At 52.2% G+C, this 16,895-nt stretch overlaps 2 protein-coding genes across 2 annotated transcripts; one reads left to right on the forward strand and one right to left on the reverse strand.

Annotated features, from left to right (window-relative positions):
- Positions 1-2,488: 2,488 nt before the first annotated feature.
- On the reverse strand, positions 2,489-3,409 carry LOC309684176 (olfactory receptor 14J1-like; the record flags this gene model as incomplete). Its single annotated transcript, XM_082500122.1, has 1 exon — positions 2,489-3,409. The coding sequence occupies one exon, from the start codon at positions 3,407-3,409 to the stop codon at positions 2,489-2,491; it is 921 nt and encodes a 306-aa protein (XP_082356248.1).
- A 12,356-nt stretch (positions 3,410-15,765) lies between these two features.
- On the forward strand, positions 15,766-16,536 carry LOC309684266 (olfactory receptor 14C36-like; the record flags this gene model as incomplete). Its single annotated transcript, XM_082500198.1, has 1 exon — positions 15,766-16,536. One exon carries the CDS (start codon positions 15,766-15,768, stop codon positions 16,534-16,536), a length of 771 nt encoding a protein of 256 aa, XP_082356324.1.
- Positions 16,537-16,895: the final 359 nt, after the last annotated feature.

Raw genomic sequence — 16,895 nt, forward strand, 5'->3', positions numbered from 1 at the left:
ACGCTGTTCTGCTTCCCACCCTCCAACGGGGCACATGACAAAGGTCACTGCCCTTGGGTGTTATAGCAATAAGTATAAGCAAGAGCCTCTCTGCGCATCATTCTGTGGCATCAACTACAAACATCAGACTTTGTTGGCTAGAAGCAGACACTGTCTGAAGAATACCCCTTTAATTTCAGAGAGTGCAGGTAGTTAGAAGAGGTTTAGCTGAAAGGTAAAATTCTGAAAAAAATTGGTAATGTTTTACTTCAAAGCAGGACATCAGCCCAGCTGTCAACAACTGGCTATAAGGAGACTGCAGGAGACCACGTTCATGAGGAATCTAAGGAAGAGTGGGCTAGATGAGGAGACAGTGAGGTAGACTGAGAGATGAGTGTGTGACAGAACTCAGAGGGTTGTGGTTAATGGAGCAGTGTCAAGTGGGAGGCCTGTAACCAGTGGTGTCCCCCAGGGGTCAATACTTGGTCCAATTTTGTTCAATATATTCATCAATGACCTGGATGAGAGGATAGAGTGTATCCTCAGCAAGTTCGCTGATGATACCAAACTGGGTGGGGTGGCTGACACTCCAGAGGGCCATGTTGCCATCCAGCATGACCTGGACAGGCTGAAGAGCTGGGCAGAGAAGAACCTAATGAGGTTCTACAAGAGCAAGTACAGGGTCCTGCACCTGGGAAGGAAGAATGCAAAGCACCAGTATAGGTTAGGGGCGGACCTCCTGGGAAGCAGTTCTGAGGAGAAGGATCTGCAGGTCCTGATAGCAAATTATCCATGAGCCAGACATGTTCCCTTGTAGCAAGGAAGGCCAATGGCATCCTGGGCTGCACAGGGAAGAGTGTGGCCAGTAGGTCGAGGGAGGTCATTCTCCCCCTCTACTCTGCACTGGTGAGGCCACAACTGGAGTGCTGTGTGCAGTTCTGCGCTCCCCAGTTCAAGAGGGACAGGGAACTGCTGGAGAGAGTCCAGCGTAGGGCAACTAAGATGATTAAGTGATTGGAGCATCTCCATTATGAGGAAAGGCTGAGAGAGCTGTGACTCTTTAGCCTGGAGAAGAGAAAGCTGAGGGGAGACCTTATTATGGCGTATAAGTGTCTAAAGGGTGGGTTGAAGGAGGGATGGAGCCAGACACTTTTCAATGGTTCCCAGTGACAGGATGAGGGGTAATGGGCACAAGTTGGAACATAGGAAGTTCCATTCAAATACAAGAAAAAACTTCTTTAACTGTGAAGAAGGGTGACAGAGCACCTGTCCAGGCTGACCAGGGAGGCTGTGGAGTCGCCTTCTCTGGAGATTTTCAAGACCCACCTGGATGCAGTCCTGAGTAATGTGCTCTAGGCAATCCTGCTTTAGCAGGGGAGTTGGACTAGATGATCTCTAGAGGACCCTTCCAACTCTGAACATTCCATGATTCTGTGATTCTGTGATAATGACAGGGGAGGGTGAGGTGGCACACAGGGGAATTTGCAAGAAATGAGAAAAGGCAGGTGAAGGAGATCTCATTGGAATGGTGGGGGCTGTTAAAAGGTGGTAGTTGTCTGCTAGGTGTGTGACGATTGTCCTGGGGGATATTCGCTGGCGTGTCCAGCACAGACAGCCCCAGTGAAGACCCTCTTCTGCCAGTCCTTCATGTCTTTCTCAGGAGTCCTGGCTGTGAGAGCACACTGCTGCTTGCCTCCACCCTGAAAACCCACATAGTTATGCTGTACACTGTTTTCTTTTGAGATGCACATTCTTGGGAATATTCTTGAGAATAACTTTGGAAGAAGACCTAAGCCTTCAAGCCCTGCCCTGAGGAGACCCCCGGTGCGCTTGAGGTGCTGTTAGGGAGGCCAGCTCTGTCAGAGCAGCGCTCAGTGCCTGTCCCTCCTGTGCTCACAGGGCTGCCACACAGCAGGACTAGGAGCTGCCCGAGCACTCAGCCTTACAGCAAGGCAAGGGCTCGGGAGGAGAGCGTGGAAGTGGCAAGAGAGCAGCTCTGGCAAGACCAAGGCTGGTGCTCCCTGGCAGTGCTGCTGTGCTGGGACTCTCCCCTCCAGCTCTGCACACAGGCACTGCTCTGCTGCCTCAGAGAAGGCCTCAAAAGAAATGATCTTGGGCAAACAAGTTGCTGGAAGATTTTTATTTCTTTGAACATGGAGCGCTCCATGGTTTCCCTGCTCTGGCAGGGGGGTTGGACTAGATGATCTCCAGAGGTCCCTTCCAAACCTATGATTCTATGATTCTATGAGAGCATGAATGCTTATTTACACAGTCTGTGAATATCACTAAGTCTGAAAAGTGCTTAGTTAGAAATATAAAAAGAAAAAAAATATTCTGGACAATATTATAAAAAGTATAAAAAGGCAAAAAAACCCAAAGACAAAACGAAAACTTTAAAAAAAAAAAAAAACAAAAACAAAAACAACAACAACACAGAAGATCAGCATGACCTAGAATGAGTTATTTTGTAAGTGATTCACAGAAGAAGAAAGTTAAGTGCTTCTGAAAATCATCTGACCATCAATTTCCAGAGGGCATCCTTCAGGTCCTGGTTCCTCATGCTGTAAATGAGGGGGTTCCATGATGGAGGAATCACTGAATACAGCACTGCAACCATTACATTGAGAACTGGAGAGGAGATAGAAGGGGGCTTCAGGTAGGCAAATATGGCAGTGCTGAGAAACAGGGAGACAACGGCCAGGTGAGGGAGGCACATGGAAAAGGCTTTGTGCCGTCCCTGCTCCGAGGGGATCCTCAGCACTGCCCTGAAGATCTGCACATAGGACATCACAATGAAAATAAAGCACCCAAAAGCTAAACAACTACCAAACACAAGAAACCCAACTTCCCTGAGGTAGTCTGAATGTGAGCAGGAGAGCTTGAGGATCTGTGGAATTTCACAGAAGAACTGGTCCAGGGCATTGCCCTGGCAGAGGGGCAGTGAAAATGTATTGGCCGTGTGCAGCACAGCATAAGGAAAAACACTGCCCCAGGCAGCTGCTGCCATGCGGACACAAGCTCTGCTGCCCAGGAGGGTCCCGTAGTGCAGGGGTTGGCAGATGGCAACATAGCGGTCATAGGACATGACTGTGAGAAGAGAAAACTCTGCTGTAGCAAAGAATAAGAAAAAGAAGACCTGTGCAGCACACCCCTGGTAGGAGATGACCCTGGTGTTCCAGAGGGAATTGGCCATGGCTTTGGGGAGAGTGGTGGAGATGGAGCCCAGATCCAGAACAGAGAGGTTGAGGAGGAAGAAGTACATGGGGGTGTGGAGGCGGTGGTCGCAGGCGATGGCGGTGATGATGAGGCCGTTTCCCAGGAGGGCAGCCAGGTAGATGCCCAGGAAGAGCCAGAAGGTCAAGAGCTGCAGCTCCCGTGTGTCTGCGAATGCCAGGAGGAGGAAGTGGGTGATGGAGCTGCTGTTGAACATTTGTTCAGTGTGAGCATGGGCCACTGTTGAAAGAGGAGAACACATTGACAATATACGGCAGACTTCTCTGAGACAATCCTGTGATATTTCACAAAAAAATCCCTCCACATAGATTTCTCTATCTTTGGCATAGTTTCATTCAGCTCCTTTTAGTCTGAGCAGGTTTGTGCTGCTGAGGGCACTTCCTTTGAAGGGGCAGAAATACTCCTCTTTCCCAGTGCTTTTAGTCTGAACACTGGTGAGCCCGAAGGGACAAAAAGGATCTCTGTGCCCTAGTGCAGAGTCAGGAGAGCTGCTCTGCCCACCAGTGACCTGCTGGTCACCACGCAGGTACTCCTGCTTACACCTATCTCCATGGGACAAACGACTCCCTAAAAATGTACTGGAAGAAAAAAAAAAAATGAAAGGGCTTTTGTGAGTGTGGGAGAGTCCAGTTTCAAAGCCCATTTCTCCACACAGCTTTCTCTCTCCCTGTGCAGCTGAGCAGAGAGGGATGCAGAGGGGTGGAGGGGCTCTCTGCTGCCTGGGGCTGTCCCTGCCAGGAGCTGTTGCTCTGTCCCCAGGTCTCCCCCTGCCAGTGCTCCCAGAGCCCATCCCACCCGCTGTGTGCTCAGCTCTGCCCTGCAGCCCCCTCCCAGCAGCAGGGCTCTGCCCAGGGCCACCTCCCTCTGTGCGGGTCCGAAGGAGTGGAGCAGATCCAGCCTGATGCTGCAAGCAGAGGGGATGCTGGTGCTGTCTGTAGGTGGAGGAGTGGGTGAAGGCACTTGATGAGGTTTGTGGCAGATGTGCTGATCCCTCATTGTCACAGTGACAGCTCCTTTCCCTTAGGAGACAGCTGAGAGCACAGAGCCTGGAAAGGTCTCTGTCTTTAAGGTATCCCCCGCCTTGACTTTCGTCTGTACAGCAGAAGGACCCTGCCCTGCCAGAGGTTGTGCTCCTTCCACCCACGGTTTCTCCCCATAGAATCTCCGTGGGGACCTCCCTGGGCAGGCGGAGAGCTGACCCTGGCAGGCAGCAGAGTCCCTGCCCCGGCACACAGCCCCCGGGGTGCAGGGACCCTGCTGGCAAGGACAGCCCTGCCCACCCCTGCCTGCACACCTATCTTCAAACCCCAGAGCCCTCCCTGGGAGAAGGCAGCTGACCTTCATTGTCCCTCTGATGGTGTAGTAGGGCATCCCTGCTCTGAAGCACATCCTGCTGCTCCACATCAGAAAAGCCAGGAGAGCTGTCCTGACAGCTCCTATCAGCCATGGCATGTGCCAGGTGTAGGAGACACTGCCAGGAACTCATCTGCATTGCCCCACAGCCACAGACTTACCATGGGAAAGGCTGTGAAGGGTTCTCCCCCGGTGAGCTCTCTCCTGTCCTCCCACCCCAGACTGCCTTTATCTCTCTCTCCCTTCTCTTGTCTGCCCTCACTGCCTGCAGGCAGTGCCCTCAGCCCTGCTGCGCTGTGCAGAGGAGCTGCTCCTGGGCAGAGCTGTCTCTCTGCAGCGCTGCCCGCTTGCCAGGAGCTCCCTCCGTCCCAGCAGCCCAGCCCAGCTCACCAGCAGAGGACCAGCCCACGGTGGCACTGTCTCTGTCCCCTCTGGGCTCCATCAGAGATGTCCCTGGGGCTCCAGGGGAACCTGTTGGGAAACAAGCTGAAGTCAGCACTGATGTTTTCTCCCTCTGCTGGGCAGGGAAACTTCTATCCAGTGGTTTCAATTCTCAGTCAGAGCAAGACTGAGGTCCAAGATTACCATTTTTTTTTTTGGTTGTTTTAGTATTAGAGAGAACGCCCAGACAATGCCAGGGAGAAATCTCCTTTTCCTGTTAGCAGGGAAGGCATTTAGTTGAGTCAATGGAGGCTTCTCAGCCTGGGTTTGTAGTCCCTGGGGCTACAAGAGGAGTTAGCTCCATCCCATGCCCACCACAAACCCCCAGCAGGTGGCATTCCTCTGGCCTCACTTCACAAGGGCACAAAAGCGGCTCCTGCATGTGAGCTCCTGGTCTCAGCTCCCTTGTGAAGTAATGGAGAGGGAGGGCAGGAGGAAGATGTTCGGACACAGACACCTGGGGACATCTTTGGTGGCAGGGGTGACCAAGAGGCATGCTGGGAACTGCAAGCTGTAGTGGAGCAATTCAGAGAGACAGGGCAGCAACTGGGGGCATCTTGGTGGAGGCTGGTGGGAAAACCCTTTAGCCAACTTAGATTTGTGTGCTTAGATTTGTGGAGCTCCTCTAGGTGATAAATAAACTGGGTGAACCCCTGTGTGTAAGGGTCAGAAAAGAGACCGGTAAGAGTTACATTGTGGTGGGAGACAACGAACCTATTTACATCACCTTGTGAACTTTAATTGCCCTGGCATTCACTGGAAGGAGACCACAACTGCATGCAAACTGTCCTGGAGGCTTCTCGAGAATATTGGTCAAGACACAGCTTAGGATCCCAGTCTCTATAGCACAGCTGCCCGATTGGCCAACAACGGTAATACTCATCTGCACCTGTTAATTTCAAAGAAGGTAGAGGTGGATATGGACGTTACAAGAATGTCAGCTTTGGCTATCGTGCCCATAAAATAGTGGGGTCTGTCCTCCCAAAGGGAAGGAGAATAGAAGAGTGTAGGTGCTAGACCTCAGAGGAGCAGCCTTTGTCCTAATCTTGTGACTTTTAGTCAGGGAGCCCATGTGAGCAGCACAGAAGGGCAGCAGAGCTCAGTATACCTCATCTGCAAGGACAGCATCTGTCAAGTAGGAGAGTGTAGTCATACCAATAGTCAGAAAAAACAAGCCCAGCTGTCAGGAGAGGAGCTTGGGGAAACAGGAAATTCATGAGGAAGCTCCATAGAGATAATGAAGCATGCGAGATGTGGATGCACATGTCAAAACACAGGAAGAATTCAGAAATACAGTTGGTTTTAGAAAAGCCTCAGGTATTATAGAGCTGACACTTGCATGGAAGTTCAAGGGCACAAGGATGAGCTGTCACTGCTCCAGGAACTTTTAAAGAAGAATTGAACATAATGTGCGGCCACTGCTGAATTTGGTAAGAGCATGTGTAGATAGATCTGAGATTTTCTGTGTTTTCTTCTCTCCTCCTTCTTCACCAGCAAGGCCTCCCAGTTCCATGTGCCTAAGAGGCAAAACCCCATGCAAAAGCCAGCAGTGGATGGAGATCAAGTCTGGGGATACTTAGCTAAGGTCAACCCTTAGTAGTCCATTGGACCAGATGGGATGAATCTAAAGATGTTGGGAGAGCAGCCCAATGTCACAAGAGGGCTGCAGTGATACATTTTGGAAGGTCATCATGACTGAAGAATCCACATGCATTGTAGGGATGTCACAGGCATTGGCAAAGCCTCAGAAAACCACAGTGCTGGCAGGAAGGAAGCAGGCACAGGCGTAGGAGTGTGTAGCTATGGTGGGGATGGCCAAGGGCCTTGGTGGGGCTTTGACACCCCAACAGAACTGAAACCCTTGTCTGCTTAGCTATGGCTTCTGTCTCTTCCACTGTGCGCCATGAGAGGACACCAGATTCTGACAGCTCCGGTGCATTTTTTCTCCTCGCCTGCCCTCCACAGAGCCTGGGACATGTACTACTGCTGATCTGCACCTGGTGTTACACAGCCCCACATTGCATTGCCCCCAGGAAGTGCCCAGAGTATTTGAAGAGGCAAAGGATACGCCTCCACAGGGGATGGGGCTTTGGTCTTGACCACTCTGCTTGGTGAAGAACATCAAGGGCTTTCACAGGGGTCTTCACATTTCAATTTCCTCCTGTACCAAGTGCCATCAACTTCCTGCTTTACCAATCCTCAGAGACAGGTGCTTTGTCTGCTCCTTCCCTCCATGGTCTCTTCAGTGTGGGACGTCAGCAGGGCCTGCTAACACCCTCAGAAACCTGCAGGTTTGCTTCTTTTACTTCTCCAGAAGCTTGGTCAGTCTTTCAGGAGCTGCAGTTCAGGAACTCGGCACCAGAGGGCTCATTCCCACACAAAACACCAGAAGGAACCAAGTCTGGGCATAGTTTTCCTTTAGTCTTCAGTTCTGACGTGGCTTATTAGAGATATTTCAGACGTGCAGTCACAATGAAAAGAAACAAGAAGCAAAGTCACAACCTTAGACTTCTTGAGGGTTAACTTTGATCTCTTCAAGAAACTGCTTGGGGAGATCCCGTGGACTAGAGCTCTGGAAGGCAAAGGGGCTCAAGAAAGCTGGCTGGTATTCAAAGACCACTTCCTCCAAGCTTAGGATCGTGCATCCCGAAGAGCAAGAAATCAGCCAAGGGACGCAGGAGGCCTGCCTGGTTGAGCAGGGAGCTTCTGAACAAGCTCAAGTGGAAGAAGGAAGTTTACACTCAGTGGAAGAATGGCCTAACCCCTTGGGAAGATTACAAGAACACTGCCAGAGTGTGCAGGGATGAAACAAGGAAAGCCAAGGCCACCTTCGAACTAAACCTGGCAAGGGATGTCAAGCTCAACAGGAAGGGCTTCTTCCAGTATATTGGAGGCAAAAGGAAGACCAGAGAAGCTGTGGGCCCACTGTTGAATGAGACAGGATCCATGGTGACAGAGGACACAGAGAAGGCGGAGTTATTGAATGCCGCCTTTGTGTCGGTCTTTACTACCTGTCCAAGCCCTCAGGAGTCTCAGGCCTTGGAGAAAGTAACGGGGAAAGAGGAAGACTTCCCCTGGGTTGAGGAGGACCAAGTGAGGGACCAGTTAGGCTGATTAGATATTCACAAGTCCCTGGGCCCTGATGGGATGCACCCGCGAGTGCTGAGGGAGCTGGCAGAGGTCATTGCTGGGCCACTCTCCACCATCTTTGAAAGGTCCTGGAGAACAGGTGAGGTGCCTGAGGACTGGAGGAAAGCCATTGTCACTCCGGTCTTCGAAAAGGGCAAGAAGGAGGACCTGGGGAACTACAGGCCGGTCAGCCTCACCTCCATCCCTGGAAAGATGATGGAACAGCTTGTTCTGGGTGTCATCTCAAGGCATGTGGAGGAAGAGAAGGCTATCAGAAGTACTCAGCATGGATTCACCAAGGGGAAATCATGCCTGACTGATCTGATAGCCTTCTATGATGGTGTGACTGGATGGATAGATGAGGGAAGAGCGGTAGATGTGGTCTACCTTGACTTCAGCAAGGCGTTCGACAAAGTCTCCCACAGCATCCTCATAGGGAAGCTTAGGAAGAGTGGGTTAGATGAATGGACAGTAAAGTGGATAGAAAACTGGCTGACAGACAGAGCTCAGAGGGTTGTGGTTAGGGGCGCAGAGTCTAGTTGGAGGTCAGTGACGAGTGGTGTTCCCCAGGGTTCAGTACTGGGTCCAGCCCTGTTCAATATATTCATCAACAACTTGGATGAGGGGATAGAGTGCACCCTCAGCAAGTTTTCTGATGATACAAATCTGGGAGGGGTGGCTGACACACCAGAAGGCTGTGCTGCCATACAGAGAGACCTGGACAGGATGGAGAGTCGGGCGGAAAGGAAACTTATGAAATCCAATAAGGGCAAGTGTAGGGTGCTGCACCTGGGGAGGAATAACCCCACGCAGCAGTACAGGTTGGGGGCTGACGTGCTGGAGAGAAGCTCTGTAGAAAGAGACCTGGGAGTCCTGGTGGACAAGAGGATGACCACGAGCCAGCAAGGTGCCCTTGTGGCCAAGAAGGCCATTGGCATCCTGGGGTGCATCAAGAAGAGTGTGGCCAGCAGGTGGAGGGAGGTCATCCCCCCCTCTACTCTGCCTTGGTGAGACCGCACCTGGAGTACTGTGTCTAGTTCTGGGCTCCCCAGCTCAAGAAGGACAGGGAACTGCTGGAGAGGGTGCAGCATAGGGCTACCAAGATGATTAGGGGACTGGAACACCTCTCTTATGAAGAAAGATTGAGGGAATTGGGACTCTTTAGTCTGGAATAAAGACGGTTTAGGGGGGACCTGATCAATGCTTATAAATAGTTAAAGGATGGGTGCCAGGAGGACAGGGCCAGGCTCTTTTCGGTGGTGCCCAGTGACAGGACAAGATGTAACAGGCACAAACTTGAGTATAGGAAGTTCCACCTAAACATGAGGAGGAACTTTACCTTGAGGGTGGCAGAGCACTGGCACAGGCTGCCCAGGGAGGTGGTGGAGTCTCCATCTCTGGAGACATTCAAAACCCGCCTGGATGCCTTCCTGTGCAACCTGCTCGAAGATGCCCCTGGTCTGGCAGGGGGATTGGACTAGATGATCTCCGGAGGTCCCTTCCAACCCTATGATTCTATGATTCTAGGGTCAGAGGAAGGGCCAGTCAAGGTGACATGGTGGTGGGAGCCGAGGAACCCTCAGTCAAAGTGGGGAAGCTGGCACAGTCTTGCTTAAGGAACCCAATGGAAGTGTCTGGAGGTAGGAGCCTGGGCCTCACTGGGGACGTTAAAGGCCCTGGCATTTCCTGGAAGGGGAACACAGCAGCGTGAAACAGTCCAGGAGGGTTCTGGAGTGTCTTGGGAGAGCTTCTCAGCACAGCTGCCACACAGGCGACAAGGGCAATGAAAGCCCTGATGTGATCCTTGCCAGCGTGGAAGAGATGCTCAGGGACTTGAAGGTCCTTGTAAGCCTTGGCTCTCGTGAGACTGAAACAGTTGCAACGCAGCTCCCAAGGAGAGTGAGGAAGGAAAGGCAAATGGCAGACATTAGAGGAGCAGACTTCAGCCTGGTCCTGGGAGTTTGAGTGGGGATCTCATGGTTGGCAGCATTGAAAGGCAGCCGAGCTCAGTACAGCTGGTCTTCAAGGACAGCATCTTCCAAGCACAGATATGGTCTATATCAAAACTCAGCTGAAACTTCAAAGTCAATTCAAGGGCACCATAATGACCTGGTAGTACTTCAGGGGCAGTGGAAAAAGAAGCACGGATAAGACGGTATCACTGCTAAAAAGTGGGCATAGATAGATCTGAGATATGTTGTGTGCTCTCTGACTGCATTATCCCCAGCAAGGTCTCCCAGGCCTCTGTGCCTCAAGGCAGGACTCTAGAGGAAAACAGCCAACCGTGGATAGGAATCAAAGCAGGGGCTACTTGAGCAAAGTCAAATGTTACCAGTCAGAAGGGACCAGATGCATAATTCTGTACTTCCAGAGAGGGAGAGAAAGGGCCATCAGCTTGCTGGTGCGTGTCCATGGCCTATGAACCAATGATGACAATTTACAGACCAGCATCAAAGTTGAGAATATGAAGACTTCTTGCACACTTCTAACACCACATTGTTTGATGTTGATGCCCCCACATGGCACTGGGAAAGGTGACACAGGGCAGCTGGGAGACTTTCTGAAGCAGGAGCTGGTGGACAGGTGGGGTAGGCCAAAGTATCTCAGTTGAGACAGCTCATTTCTCTCCCTTTGAGTAAAGGGAGTTCTTGACAATTGCACCCAAGCTGTCCAGCGCTGGAGGGGAATGAGAAACAAGTGCGTCTAGATGCTGCAGAGTCTCCTAAAGGTGCTCCTGTAACCCAGATACACTGGGATTAGTGCAGATTTGGCTATTCAAAAGAGAGCATTTTGTTCACTTTGTCCCTTTGCTTCCCTCTGTGGATCGAGGGAGCTCATGACATCAACGTGTGCCTCACTGTGAGCAAAGATTGAATATGGAGAAACAAAGTCCATTACAGGGAGGGTTTGGGGGTTTTTGGATCTGGGCTTGGCAGACAAATGTGCTTTCTGTTGGTCTAAGGCCATCTGCTGTGAACAGTGGACTTCAGAGGAGGTAATGTGGACTTCATTTAAAGCAGAAGAGTGTGTTTTATTTTTTATTGAACCATCTCCTCCTTTGTTTTTGTTTTTGTGACATTTAAGAAACATCCCTCTGTGTCTGTGTGCAGCTTGTTCTCTAGGTAAACCAGGTGGAAACTGGTGCCAATGGACTGCAGTGGAGGAAGGTCAGCTGTGAACAAGGCTGCTGTAGTCCCGGGTGGCTGAAGAGAGAAATGGGGGTTGGGGGGGTTGGGACGAAGACTGCCCACAGAGTGTCTGACATAAAGGGTCTTGACTGCCCTACACATTCAGCCTCCATTTGGAGATGTTCGCTTTCAGTAGCGTTTGGAGATTGCCAATATCACTTAATGTGTAAGAAGACAAATGAAGACAAGTGGGGAAAAAAGGAAGTCCTTCCTTACAGTTTTTTAGTATTGAAATATTGTCACTGTTGACATCTCTCTCGTTAAGCAGATAAGAACTGAGGGGTGAAGGAGATCATGGTCAGAGACCTGGCTTGTGAGCTGTGCATGCGAATGAGCCCTCTGGTGCCACGTTCCTGAACTGCAGATCCTGACAGACTGACCAAGCCTCTGGAGAAGGAAAAGGCAGCAGCAAAGCTGCAAGTTTCTGAGGGTGTTAGCGAGCCCCACTGAGGGCCATCACTGGAGAGACCATGGAGGGAATGACCAGGAAAGGGACCATCCGTGGGGGCTGGTGAAGCAGGAAGTCAGAGGCCCTGGTTACAGGTTGAAAATCCAATATGTATGCGACTGTGAAAGCCCTGGATGTGTTTCATCAAGCTGGATGTTCAAGCCCTGACCCGCTTCCCCTAGCAATGGGGATCCTTGCCCTCATGGGACACTCAGGACTCGTCCTGGGGGCAGTGAGATGTGGGGGGGTGTGATGCCCAGTGCAGGACAATGCGAGGTCTCCTCCTTGGCTCTATGGAGTAAGTGGGTGGGTGAAGTGGCAGGAAAGCGCTGGAGCTGAAGGGACCTGGTGTCCTCTCGGGATCCTGAGGGGAAGAGACAGCAGCCATAGTCGTTTGCACGAGGATTTCTATACTGTTGGGTACTCCCAGCAACCACAAAGGGGCCATCCCAACCACCGGCTGTCCTACACTGTCCTATGCCAGTGACTATTTCTCGGCAGATTTTAACCACCACCCTTGTGTCCCCACATCACCCTGACCTGATGGCGTCCCAAGCTCTACTGATGACTCTCTGTCCTCACTGAGTATCGCACAGAGAAAAACACCGCGCAAAGCTGTGGTGTTCTGAGAATTTGTCATTGGCTGTCACTTCCCAAAAACATTGCAGCTTTGCTTCAGAGCAGAGACACGCTGGAGTGGATGGCACATGGCAGTGCAAAGAAGAAATGAGGTTCTCACAAAGGGAGCAAACCCTTCTCAGTCCAATGCCAAAGAGAAGCAGAGCTGGGCTGTGCGGTCTGAGCAGGAGAGGGGTTTGCTGTCTGTTGTGTCTCTGATGCCCTGAGGGCCTGTGGCGGATGTGAAACTGATCTCAGGAAGGAAGAGAAGAAGTGTGGGCTTCATGTGGTTCAGGACCACTGTGAAAATCATTGGCCTGATCCATGATCGTGTCATCAAGGGTTAAACACTGGAGGAGAGAAGAAACAGCAGAGTTAGAGAGCGAAGGAACACAGTAGGAGAGCCTGGCGTGATGTGCTTGCTGTTCATGCACTCTACTGGAGAGAGAAGGGACAGAGCTTGTGCCACTGCAGGGGTGGGATTCAGTCACTGGCCCAAAGGCACCCACTCTATCTGAAAATGCTCTGGGTGATGCCTGTCACACAGCCAGGCTCGATGGGGACAGGGCTCCTGTACAGGACCTCTGCTGTCCCTGTCAGGCACATGCAGTGTTGCTGGAGAGACCTGGCACCTCCCTGAGCACTACAGGACGGAATTTGTAAACTAAATTGAGGTTCAGCTGCCCTGAATTAGGTCAGGCAATGAAGGGATGCACGTGAGACCACTGCCATCGTACTCCAGGGACATGTGGAAAAGACAGCTGATGGAGAAGAGAAAGAGAGAGACTGAGCTCTGCCTATGCCACATGACTCCATTTGGTCAGCTGAATCCTTCTATGGGCTGCCCTGTACAGAAGGAAGAGTTACAGGGGCACTTGTCCTCCACGTGGACACCTTGTGTCATTGAAGTTGGCCAAAGGGATTTCCCACCAGCCTCCACCAAGATGACCCCAGTTGCTGCCTTGTCTCTCTGAATTGCTCCACTAGAGCTTTCAGTTCCCAGCATGCCTCTTGGTCACCCCTGCCACCAAAGATGTCCCCAGGTGTCTGTGTCCAAACATCTTCCTCCTGCCCTCCGTCTCCATTACTTCACAAGGGAGCTGAGACCAGGAGCTCACATGCAGGAGCCGCTTTTGTGCCCTTGTGAAGTGAGGCCAGAGGAATGCCACCTGCTGGGGGTTTGTGGTGGGCATGGGATGGAGGTAACGCCTCTTGTATGCCCAGGGACTACAAACCCAGGCTGAGAAGCTTCCATTGACTCATCAGAATCTCTTCCCTCCAAACAGGAAAAGGAGATTTCTCCCTGGCATTATTTGGGTATCCTGTCTAATAAAAAAAGAAGAAAAGGTATTCTTCGACCTCATTTTGTCTCTGAATGAGAATTGAAACTGCTGGACAGAAGTGTCTCTCCCCAGCTGAGGGAGGAAAACAAGTGATGACTTCATCCTGTTTCCCAGCAGGTTCCCCTGGAGCCCCAGGGACACCTCCAGGGAGCCCAGAGGGGACAGAAAAGCTGCTGCCCTGGGCTGGTCCTCTGCTGCTGATCTGGGCCGGGCTGCTGGGCTGGAGGGAGCTCCTGGCAAGCGGGCAGCGCTGCAGAGAGACAGCTCTGCCCAGGAGCAGGGCTGGGGGCACTGCCTGCAGGGAGCAAGAGGAGAACTACAAGGAGGAGAGAGCTTAAAGACAGTTGGGATTTGGGGGTGCTGAGAGCTCAATGGGGCAGGAATCTTCACCACCCTCTGTGTGGTAAGTCTCTGGGTGCCGGGCAATGCATCTCCGGTTCCTGGAGGGATCTCCTCAAGCTGCTCCATCTGACAGCTGCTGGGCTCTGTGTGGGAGGACACTCTCAGTTTCTGTGCCATGGAGGAGGAGGATGTGCTCCAGAGCAGGGCTTCCCTGCTGCCCACTGAGAGGGACAGAGCCTGAGTGCTGCCTTCTGCCGGGGATGGCTGTGGAGGTGTGCATAGGGGTGTGCAGGCAGGGGTGGGCAGGGCTGTCCTTGCCAGCAGGGTCCCTGTACCCCGGGGGCTGTGTGCCGGGGCAGGGACTCTGCCACCTGCCACGGTCAGCTCTGCGCCTGCCCGTGGAGCTGCCACGGCGCTGTGGGGAGAAGCTGTGGGTGGAAGGAGTGACCGCCAGCAAGGCAGATGCCTTCTGCTGTGGAGAGGGACCTGTGTGGGTCAGGGCTCCTCCCGGATCCCCATCACCCCCAGGATATTTGCACAAATCTTTTTGAAGAAGGACATCGAGGCACCTTTCCCCTGAAAGGGAACAAGTTTGTGCTGTGAGGTGTCTCGTCTTGGCTGGCTGGGTGGGCAGTGCGAGGTGGGAATGGATTTCTCCTTTGTGGAGCAGGCATGGAGACCCCCTTTCTCGTTAGCTCTTCCCTGAGCCTCTCCTGAGCCCCCACACACCCCAAGATGCCCCTTGGGCAGCGCTGTGCTGCCAGGAGGGGTCTGCAGGGCAGAGCTGAGCACACAGCGGGTGGGATGGGCAGGAGGAGACCCAGGGGCAGAGAAGCAGCTCCAGGCAGGGGCAGCTCCTGGCAGCCCAGACATGGGCAGGGGGAGAGAGGGAGCTGCTGCCAGAAGTGAGCGGACAGGGGGATCCCAGCACCTCCCACCATCCCCTGACCTTCAGACAACTTCTGCGCAGCAAGCCTCTGCTCTCCTCTCCCACCCACCCCACAGCCACAGGGTCCAGGGCATGAGATACTTCCTTGGCAGCTGCACCTCCAGTGCAGAAGTGTGCGTGTCCTGCACAACAAACAGGCGATAAACAAGTGCCGGGCAGCGTCGCTGTCTGTGAGGGGGAGAGCACAGCTGGGTGAGGAGAAGGCTTCACTGCACACCCAACTGCCTCCCTCTCCTCCCTTCATTTTTTCAGAGCACAGACACATTTCTCCTGTTTCCCCACCCGCCCGTAGTACTCAGGATCTAGGGAATTGGGGTGGTGGTGTGAGTCGGCTTCTTTTCCACCTCTGACCCTGGGAGTCTTGGCAAAGAAAGGTTTTGAAGTAGTATCTCAGCCAGTCATGGAGAGTGCCATTAAGTTGGTGTGGTTGGGGAATTATCTGGGTCATTCCTCATTCAGCTCAGGGAGAGGGATTTCTCTGAGGAATGGCATGGGGTTTTCCTGAGAGAAGTCTCTCCCACTTTTTCACTGCCTTTTCCTCCTTGGACAGGTCCCCATGCCAAGAGGCTGCAAATGTCCAACAGCAGCTCCATCACCCACTTCCTCCTCCTGGCATTCGCAGACACATGGGAGCTGCAGCTCTTGACCTTCTGGCTCTTCCTGGGCATCTACCTGGCTGCCCTCCTGGGAAACGGCATCATCATCACTGCCATCACCTGTGACCACCACCTCCACACCCCCATGTACTTCTTCCTCCTCAACCTCTCTCTTCTTGACCTGGGCTCCATCTCCACAACTCTCCCCAAAGCCATGGCCAATTCCCTCTGGAACACCAGGGTCATCTCCTATGCAGGATGTGCTGCACAGGTCTTTTTCGTTTTCTTTTTCATTTCAGCAGAGTTTTATCTCCTCACCATCATGGCCTATGACCGCTACGTTGCCATCTGCCATCCCCTGCACTACGGGACCCTCCTGGGCAGCAGAGCTTGTGTCCGCATGGCAGCAGCTGTCTGGGGCAGTGTTTTTCCCTATGCTGTGCTGCACACGGCCAATACTTTTTCACTGCCCCTCTGCCAGGGCAATGCCCTGGACCAGTTCTTCTGTGAAGTTCCCCATATCCTCAAGCTCTCCTGCACACACTCAGACTACCTCAGGGAAGTTGGGCTTCTTGTCGTCAGTGTCATAATAGCATTTGGGTTTTTTGCTTTCATTCTCTTTTCCTATGTGCAGATCTTCAGGGCAGTGCTTAGGATCCCCTCTGAGCAGGGACGGCACAAAGCCTTTTCCACATGCCTCCCTCACCTGACTGTGGTCTCCCTCTTTGTCAGCACTGGCATGATTGACCACCTGAAGCCCCGAACTATCTCCTCAAAATCCCTGAACCTGTTTTTGTCATTTCTGTACTCGGTGGTGCCTCCAGCAGTGAACCCCCTCATCTACAGCATGAGGAACCAGGAGATCAAGGATGCCCTGTGGAAACTGATTACTGCTTCTTTTCGGAGGACGCAATGAACTGCCCAGCTTCTCTTACATATCACACATGATGTAAGTCATTATAGGCCTAGACGGTCTTTGGTAGGTTTTTTCCCTTTGTTTTCCTTGGTTTTTAGCTTTTCTGGGTTGCAATACTGCCATCCACAAAATATTCATCCTTTATCCTATTTCTATGTCAGCATCTGCCTGTCTTGTGTAAGCCGGAGATTATGTGAAAATAAGGAGCTGCTCTCTCTGTGTGTTTAAACAAAATAAGAAACCCTGCACTGACTTGTTTGTCTTGCCTTGTGCCAATTTTCTCACGCCACCCTGGTCAGGAAGGTTGTCAGCTGGGGCTGCAAGCTGCCTTGGGAGTAGATCTCCACAGCATGCCAGCT

The sequence above is a fragment of the Vanellus vanellus genome (assembly GCF_965231255.1).
Source record: "Vanellus vanellus genome assembly, contig: HAP1_SCAFFOLD_45, whole genome shotgun sequence".
In the NCBI taxonomy this organism is placed as follows: Eukaryota; Metazoa; Chordata; class Aves; order Charadriiformes; family Charadriidae; genus Vanellus; species Vanellus vanellus.